The sequence below is a fragment of the Fragaria vesca genome, linkage group LG3 (genome assembly GCF_000184155.1).
Source record: "Fragaria vesca subsp. vesca linkage group LG3, FraVesHawaii_1.0, whole genome shotgun sequence".
NCBI classification, from domain to species: Eukaryota; Viridiplantae; Streptophyta; class Magnoliopsida; order Rosales; family Rosaceae; genus Fragaria; species Fragaria vesca.
The window spans coordinates 22060656-22069990 of record NC_020493.1 but is presented as its reverse complement, the minus strand read 5'-3'; the positions used below and the strand labels follow the sequence as shown (position 1 = coordinate 22069990).

The window sequence follows — 9335 nt, the reverse complement described above, 5'->3', positions numbered from 1 at the left end:
AAAAGACTCACGTTTCGTCTCTTCCATAATTCCATTGCGACAATCGGCCAGATGTATTCACCAAAAAAAAAGAACAAATTGGCCAGATTTCTCAGACTCTCTTTCTCTTTTTTTTTTTTGGTTTCAGACTCTCTCTTTCTCATTGAGTCTTTATTCAAATTACCAGGTATTTTCTTCTTCTTTCCCTTGCCTTTTTTTTCGATGATGCCCTACAACAGCGTGCTTTAGTTCCATGATTTCATGAATTGCTACAATTTTATGATTTCATGGTTTAGCTTGTTTGTTTTATTATATGACGGATGACTATATGAGACAATTTTTTTTTTGTGTGTGTGTATACTATTGACCTATTGTTTGATAACTTTGATTGTTTGGTTCCTAACCCTTTGGTGTTGCTGAAATTTGCCAAGTTTTCACTTACTGTTCTTGGTGAATCAATTATTAGTTACCTAAATGCCTAGGTTGCTTATAGAATTCTATTAAGTATTAACCATACCAGTTAGAGAAGCTTTTCAAAATTAAATTAAGTTGATCAAATCTTATCTTCGATCAACTATGTCATGTACATGAAAGATTGAATGGTTTAGCTTTGTTATCGATTGAAAAAGTGTTGGCTCAAAAGCTTGATTATTCGAGCTTAATTGAAACTTTTGCGGCCAAGAATGCAAGAAGAGTTGTTTTCCGGTAGTAAAAGTGTTGTCTTTTGTAATTCCGAGATTTTATTTGAACTACTGTAGTATCTATCAAATGATTGGGTTGATATATTGTTGTGTTAATTCTATTAGTATTCATATGTTGCTTACATAGTTATATACTTACGGTTTTTTTTTTAATAGGAGTTACATACTTATTGTTGAAGAAGATTTATTTATTTATTTATTTATTTTTTATTATTATTATTTTTTTACATCTGATAATAAGGAGCCCTATTTTTAGTTGTCGCCTAGAGCCTTGAAATTGTCAGGGCCCGCCCTGTTGAGTAGCAGGGTCACCATATAAAGAGAAAGAGACTGCAAATGAGATTAGAAGAAAGAAATTGTGCCTGAGTTTAGGTAATTTGGTCGCAGTTTTATTTGATGTAAGGTTTTTTTTGAATAAAAATATATAATTTCATCACTTATTCACGGACAGAAGACACCTACAACAACCAACATCATACACAAACTAACTGATAGGTAACTCTCATTGGATACATATAAGCTCAATTATTGTACCTACACACCCGAATTTCAAATCGCTATCTAACTCTCTATGAAAAAAAAACTAGTCGCCTAGATACCCCAATTAGTGTATAACTAAAATTACTAAGAATTAAACAGCAGAAATTAAATTGAGATGCAAATGCAAAAAGAAAAAAGAAGGATGCAAATGCAATAAAATGGACACTCGAGGTGAAATTAGTCAATTAGAAACCATTAGTGGGGCAAAATGAAAATCAATTTTACCCAACAGTGGTGAAATATAATTCGCAGCATAAATTAGTGGGAAGGTTTGCAATTTTGAACAATCATTATCCCATTTCTTTTTTTTTTTTTTTTTTTTTTTGGCGAGAAATCATTATCCCATTTCCTACAACACAGCTTTCTATTTTTTCTAGGGTTTTCAAACCACAATAGAGAGGGTTTAAGGCAAGCAACGGCGCTCTCTTTTTCACCCTCAGTCTCTTTGAAAATGTGGGACGATTGCTATGAACGTAAGTCTCTGTTGACCCCTGCATCCGCCTCTAAGCTTTGTCTGTCCATTTCTAATGTCATCACAAACTGGCTCAAATCTCTCCCTCAAGAAATCATACCCAACATCCTAATCAGACTACCCATTAAATCCCTCATCAAATTCACCTCTGTCTCCAAATCCTGGAACGCCACCATCAAAAACCCAACCTTCATCCGCACCCACCTCACCCACAAGCTCAATCTCAATGACCAAAGTGCCCCTCACCTCCTTCTCCTCCACTCTGTTCACAGTGAAGGCCTTTCCTTCCCTCTCGGAGTTCGTCACATTACAGGGTTTAAACAAGACCCTTACTCCTTGCATTTCGATAACAATGATGTCAGTCTCTTCTCCGAGGTTGAGTTTCCAGCTGGTCTTAAGAAGGAAATGATCAACCCCTGTTTTCGTGTTGTGGGTACTTGTGATGGGCTTGTTTTCCTTGCTGATGATTTGGGTCGTTATTGTTACAATTTTGTGTTGTGGAATCCTTGTGTGAGGAAGTATGTGATGCTTCCTAAGCCTAGTGTTAGGTTTTCGACACACGGTGGGTATGAGGTTTGTCTTGGTCTTGGTTATGATGCTCTTGGGAAGGACTATAAGGTTGTGCGACTTACCACGCTTTTGGAGCAACGGAGCGTGTTTGGGGGTAGATGTCAGACTCTAGCTCAGGTTTATTCACTAGCCAACGGATCTTGGGGCCGGCTTCGTTCTGATGTTCCTCCTTGTGGAGTGGTGAACGACTTGGGTCAGACTTTTGTTAATGGGGCAGTTCATTGGCTGGCTGTTCATTTGGAGGGTGATGATGTTAACTATTTTGTTCTGGCATTTGATGTGGGCAGTGAGTCATTTCGGGAGGTAATGTTGCCCAAGACATTCAAAATGGATAGTGCAGTGGAATTGAGGTTGTCTGTTTCAGGAGATAAAAAGTCCATTGGTCTGTTCGTGAGGTGTAAGAGTGAGACCGATTGCTTTCTTGATATCTGGGTGATGAGAGAGTATTGTGTGGAGAAGTCGTGGACCAAATTGATGATTCTCACTCCACAAGGTCCGAAAAGAAGTTTGCCGGAGGCATTGTTATTTAGGAGGAATGGTGAAGTGGTGTTGGTACTTGAAGATAGCCGTGAGTTGGTTTCACTTGAACTTGTCAGCAAACAGTTTAAAAGTCTTGGGATTTCTGGAGGTCAGGTTTGCTCTGTTGATTGGTATGAAGAGAGCCTTGTCTTGCTTGACAGGAAAGATGCAACTTCTTACTGAGGCAATGAACAAGGTGATTGTTTACATAACTTACTTTTCCTGATTATGTTATCTTCAGGTTTAAATGCCTATGCTGCTATTATATGACCTATGACCATTGAATTTTAGCTCAGCCACTGAGTTCGATATTATGTATGCTAATTGCTTTAGTACCTTTGCACACCAAGTGTTATAATTTTTATTTTCCATAAGTTGTTCTTTTCTTGTATTTCTGGTGTTTTGTTGTGATGCTGTTGATATTGTTCAAATCTTTTCTTGTCTTACCTAATTGTCTTTTTTGTTCTGTCGTTCCACAACACAAATTAGTAACTAAGTTTAGTAGATACCAAGCAAACCTACGTATGTTTGGAAAACAAGACGTAAAAGAGGAAGTAGTCATATCAGGATTACACTACTCGTATTATTAGTGCTTTCAGCTTCCTGTTTTATATAGCAGCAGCTTGGTATTACTTTAGACGGTAAACTGTGGTATCTGTAGAATTGTTGATGCTACTGCATTGTACTAGATGTAACATGTTTTATTTGCTGTTGCAGTAGAAATGTAGAACCGTAAAAAGTTAATGCAGTGGATGCTTTTTGCAATATAACTTTGAATTAAGGGATCATTCATTTTCCAAAACCCTTCTATATACTCGCACTCTAGAGAGTTAGGTTCTTGTTATTTACAGAATTACAGTATTTGCCAAATATGGCCAAATTTATATGTAAATGCTCTTGACTTTAATGGATTCTTGTATCAAGTATATTGAGACAATGGACCAGCTAGAGTTCCCCTTCTTCATATGTTGATACCAGAAAACTTCCTTTCAAATGTGAATACTAACTTGAATAAGAGAACTGGTCATGTGAGAGGCAGAGAATACCAAGCTAAGAAACTTATATCAAGACCAGACTTTCCGAACTGGATTTGTTAATACCAGGAAGACTGGAAGAGGTTCCTTTTAGATGTAATTACTAATTTGAACAAGCAAAATTTTTTATGTTTTCTGCTCTGTTATATTGAAGCTAAAGAGCAAATTAGTTCTCATGCATAACATTTTTAACTGCTGAGACGACCAAAGTTGGCTTGTTTGATTCTCCAGGTCTAGGTTTGCAAGAAATATCAAATATCTAGACCAAAGGTTTTTAGTCAAACTCTAAGTGTGAAATTGTTTTGTGCTATTCAGCATTACTATCTTTGTGTTGAAGGCTGTGTTTGTATGTTCTTCTAGCAACTATCAGGATTATCCTTTGAGTTAAGAGCTCTCTAGCTACTATAAATTTTGTATGTGAAGCTAGTCTATTACAGTATGTTCTTATGTTGAACATAAATACTGTTTATATATAAGAAATACATGAAAAACAACTGTTTATAAGATCAATAATTTCCAAATTTATCTGATGATGGGAGTCAAATCCATAGCAACCTAGATGTTCATCAGTTCATCACTCACTAGTATCCACATATATGATCGTTTCTGGTTCTTCTGTCATTTTGCAAATTAAAGAATAGCAATTTCGTCAGAAGAAGTAAACAATTACTTACCGAAGTAACAGAAAAAGGTTTACTGAACTACACTATTGACCCTTTTTGTTTTCATCTGTTTAACTGCATCCTTTGCTCTTGCTAGATCTTGACACTGCAATACTGCAGCAAAGTTTTATTTTCTATAGATTTAGTTTCTTAACCGAAGTGTCATAAACTCAGGGATAAGGCATTGGTGGTATGCACTGTGAAAATAAATTGGTGGTAGATGATTTCCCAACCACGTTAACTGACCATATTATTTGTCTGTTGATGATGTGTACTTGTAACTTGTCACTTTATATTATTCCCTAACCAACATATTATCTGGTTGATTGATTAAGTTTTTCATGGCTACTTCTTTTAATATATAATATGCACACAAATCATGCTATTTGATTTCATATTTGTATAGGCGCCATCATAAGTAAACTGGTGAAATGTGGGATACTGAAATTAAGACATAGTAGTGGCTAATTGGCTATAGCTCACAACTCTAATTTCTGTAGATTTTCTCAGTCTATATGTAGGTTCCCAGTCTATAACCGCATGTTCCCTTCACTTCACTGTCCTATCAATCCTATGCTGTGTTCATCCAAATATGTGGAATAAGTAAACTTTGGAATGTGGTTTGCTGGCACTGTACTGCCACTTCCAGTGCCAGCATCCAATATCCTTTTTGGGACTCCATATTTATAGCATACCTTCCTAAAGAATTTAACATCATTTATTCAACTGTGTGCAGGTCAGAAATAGGAGGCAAATCACTTTCAAGACTCTTTTCTGTAGCTGTGAAGTGTGATATCTTGCTGTATGTTGGATTTTGTATGTCAGTCGCTCCATCTACCAACTGAACTTTTGAACTCAAGTATGGATAGGCAATCCTAACATGATTCACTTTTAATGTGGATCTTCTATCAGACCTTACCAGTAGTATGTCGCTTTAATTTCAAAGATATATGGGGGAGTAAATGGCTGTACTGGTATACTTATGTGATGATTGTAGAGTTATATCAATCTTCTGGTGAAATATTTGACTACCTTCTATCATAATCATTTAGACAATCTCTTTTGTGCTTGCAAGTTAAGTTTCTTAACTACATCCAAATGTTGTTGCTTTGGAAAATTTTGTCTTCGCCACTTTTGAAATTGTTTGTTCTTGTGTCTTTGCTTTACCATATTCTATTGAAAGGTTGTTGAAACCTGAAACATTGAGAACATGTCAACTTCTGGAACATGATCACTCGGACCAAAATCTGAAGCTCTGTACAAGGATCATTCTAGTCACCCACTTCCATTGTGGCATTGTATTTTGCTCCTCATCATTCATCACCTCCTCCTTTGCTCAACCATCTAATAGTCTCTGTACGGCGGCACTGTGGTAGCTAGGCCTTGTTCGGGGAAATATTGGTGATCGGAATGTAATTCCTGTAGGACATAGATTAAGGAATAAACTACTGGGATGATAAGTCTTTGAGCAACTCTTTTGGTTATACAACGAAAGTTTGAGCAACTGTCTAATGGATGTCCAAGGAAAATAGATGAAATAGGTGAAAGTGAAAGGAACATAAAAATCAGAATTACTGCAGTGGTGAAATGTAACTCACTGCTCAAATGGGTAGGACACTTCAGCATATAAATACAAGCCCTCTTGTTTCCTAGGGATTTCCCTACAGGGTTTAAGGCAACGGCGCTCTCCCTCAAGTTCTGAAGGGTCACTCGGTCTGAGTTTCAAAATGTGGGAGGATTGCTATGAAGGTAAGTCTCTGCTCAGCCCTGCATCAATCTCTAGGATTTGTTCATCCATCGCTCATGTCTTCCAAAACTGGCTCGAATCTCTCCCCGAAGAAATCATACCCGACATCCTAGTCAGACTACCCATCAAATCCCTCATCAGATTCACCTCTGTCTCTAAATCCTGGAACTCCACCATCAAACACCCAACATTCATCCGCACCCACCTCACCCACACTCTCAATTCCACTCACCAAAACGCTACCCGCCTCATTCTCATCCACAATGTCTCCAATGAAGGCACTTCCAAGCATAACTATGGACAGGTTCCCCTTTCCGGGTTTAAAGAAGACTCTTACTCTCTGCATTATGACAACACTGCTGTTACCGAGCATTGCAAGATTGAGTTTCCAATTGCTCTTAAGCAAATGATGTTGAATCCGTGTTTTCGCGTTTCGGGTACTTATAATGGACTGGTTTTACTTGCTGAGGATGTATGGCATGATGTTTACAACTATGTTTTGTGGAACCCTAGTATAAGAAAGTATGTGATCCTTCCTAAGCCCACTGTGAGGAAGTCGACACATGGTGAGTATAAGGCTTCTATGGGTCTGGGTTATGATGCTCGTAAGAACGACTATAAGGTTGTGAGAGTGACATTTCTTGTGGATCAACCTGATCATTCCCTCACGGCTTTAGTTCAGTACTATTCGCTAGCCACTGGCTCTTGGGGAATGCTTCGGGTTCTTCCTCCATGTATGCTGCTTAGCTCCGGGGTCCTTGTTTTCGCCAATGGGGCACTGCATTTTTTGGCTGTCCGTGGGACCGATAATCATGAAATGAAGTGCTTGCTTATGGGATTTGATGTTGGAAGTGAGTCACTACGAGAAATACTGCTGCCCGAGAGCCTCAACATGGATGCCTTATTGGAGTTCAAATTGGGTGCTTCAGGAGATGGAAAATCCATTGGTCTGTTTGTGAGGTGTGACACTGAGACTGATAGCTATCTTGATATATGGGTGATGAAGGAGTATTTTGTTCAGAAGTCGTGGGCCAAATTGATGATTCTCACTCCACAAGGTCCGGAAAGAAGTTTGCCCAAGCCAATTTGTTTTAGGAGGAGTGGTCATGAAGTGGTGTTGCAACTTGAAGATGACCGTGGATTGGTTTCACTTGACATTGTGAGCAAACAGTTCAAAAGTCTCGGGATTTCTGCAGGTCTGGTTTGTTCTGTTGACTCTTATGAAGAGAGCCTTGTCTTGCTTGACAGGAAGGATGCAATTTCTTACTGAGGGGAAATAAGAGGTAAGGCCTTCTTGTTTATATGCATTTGCAGCTTAGCTTATTTGACATTTGACTACTGAATTATAGCTCAAAGCAAAATTTAACATTATGTATGCTGATTGATGTAGTAGTCTTCTTGGATAGTGTTAATTTGTATACTGTTGCTCTGTTGTTAGTTTTCTGGGTGTTTTTTGTTGTCAGCTTACTATTGGCATTGTTCCATATAATTTCAATTTGCTGTCATAGTGAGATAGGTATGTAGTGGATTGTTTTTCTTGCTTATGTAGTCCGAAAACACACCTTTGTAGTTTGTACTAGTTTAATAGGAATGATGCAATCCTACTCTGATAAACAAGCTCAGAGAAAGAAAAAATAATTAGGAAGACAAGTTATTAAAGGTGAAATAGTAACATAAATGCTTATGCTACTCCTATTATCAGTGCTTGCAGTTTTATGTTTTATGTATCATTTTGCTTGTTGGGATTTACATTGTACCTTTGCGCGCCAAGTGTTATATTTTTTGTTTGCCATAAGTTGTTCCGTTCATGTCTTTTTGGTGTTTTATTGTGAACTTGATGTTCATATTGTTTAACTGTTTTTCTGTCTTAGCTAATTGTCTTTCTTGTTCTGTCGTTTCACTTCACATCACAAGTTAGTAACTAAGTTTAATAGAAATCAAGCAAACCTACTCTGGTAACAAGAAGTTCAGAACAAAATACTATACTTATGTTTGGAAAAGGAACTAGTCATGTCATCATTACACTGCTCCTATTATTAGTGCTTACAGCTTCCTGTTTTATATAGCAGCAGCTTGGTATTACCTTAGATGGTAGACTGTGGTATCTGTGGATCTGTTGACTGCATTGTACTTGATGTAACATGTTTTATTTGCTGTTGCTGTAGAAATGTAGAACTGTAAAAGAGTTAATGCAGTGGATGCGATTTTTGCAATATGACTTTGAATTAAGGGATAGTTCACTTTCCAAAACCCTTCTATATACTCACTCTCTAGAGAAGTAACAGGAAAAGTTTACTGAACTACAATACTTTTCCCTGACTAACATTTTGGCCCTTTTTGTTTTCATTTGGTTAACTGCATCCTTTGCTCTTACTGCTAGATCTTCACACTGCAACACTGCATTAAAATTTTATTTTCTATATGCTGATTTATTTTCTTAACCAAAGTGTCGTAAACTCAGGGATGAGGCATTGGTGGTATGCACTGCGAGAATAAATTGGTCGTAGATGATTTCCCGACCAACCATAATATCTGTATGTTGATGATGTGTACTTGTCACTTTAAATTATTCCGCAACCAACCATATTATCTGGTTGATTGAATAAGTTTATCATGACTACTTGCTTTTAATATTTATATGGGCACAAATCATGCTATTTTATTTCCTATGTGTATAGGCACCATCACAGGTAAACTGGTGAAATGTGGAATACTGAAATTAAGACATAGTAATGGCTACTTAGCTATAACTTACAACAATAATTTCTGTAGATTTTCTCAGTCTATATATAGGACTGTATCTTCATGGTTTTTACTTTTTCTTTTTGGGATGAATTACCACCATTTTGCATTACATGCCTTGGAAATCTTGAGTTACTTATCTTCCTAGATTTCTGTCATCAACTGCGAACCGCATATGTTCCCTTCACTTCACTCTCCCATCAGTCCTATGCTGTGTTAGTCCAAATATGTTGGAAAACCTTTGGAAAGTGGTCTACTGCCACTTCCAGTGCCAGCATCCAGCATCCTTTTTGGGACTCCATATATATAGCATATGTTGCTGAAGAATAACTTCTGACATCATTATTCAACTGTGTGCAGGTCAGAAAT

General features: G+C 37.4%; 2 protein-coding genes across 2 annotated transcripts; both read left to right on the top strand.

Annotated features, from left to right (window-relative positions):
• Window positions 1–1671: 1671 nt before the first annotated feature.
• Window positions 1672–2964, top strand: LOC101305451 (F-box protein CPR30-like). The gene has a single exon (XM_004296042.1). It carries the CDS (start codon window positions 1672–1674, stop codon window positions 2962–2964), a length of 1293 nt encoding a protein of 430 aa, XP_004296090.1.
• A 3240-nt stretch (window positions 2965–6204) lies between these two features.
• LOC101305157 (F-box protein CPR30-like) lies at window positions 6205–7494 on the top strand. Its single transcript, XM_004296041.1, has one exon. The coding sequence runs from the start codon at window positions 6205–6207 to the stop codon at window positions 7492–7494; it is 1290 nt and encodes a 429-aa protein (XP_004296089.1).
• Window positions 7495–9335: the final 1841 nt, after the last annotated feature.

Coding starts and splice junctions, on each gene's coding strand:
- LOC101305451 (XM_004296042.1), top strand. CDS start 1,672: ATGTGGGACGATTGCTATGAACGTAAGTCTCTGTTGACCCCTGCATCC.
- LOC101305157 (XM_004296041.1), top strand. CDS start 6,205: ATGTGGGAGGATTGCTATGAAGGTAAGTCTCTGCTCAGCCCTGCATCA.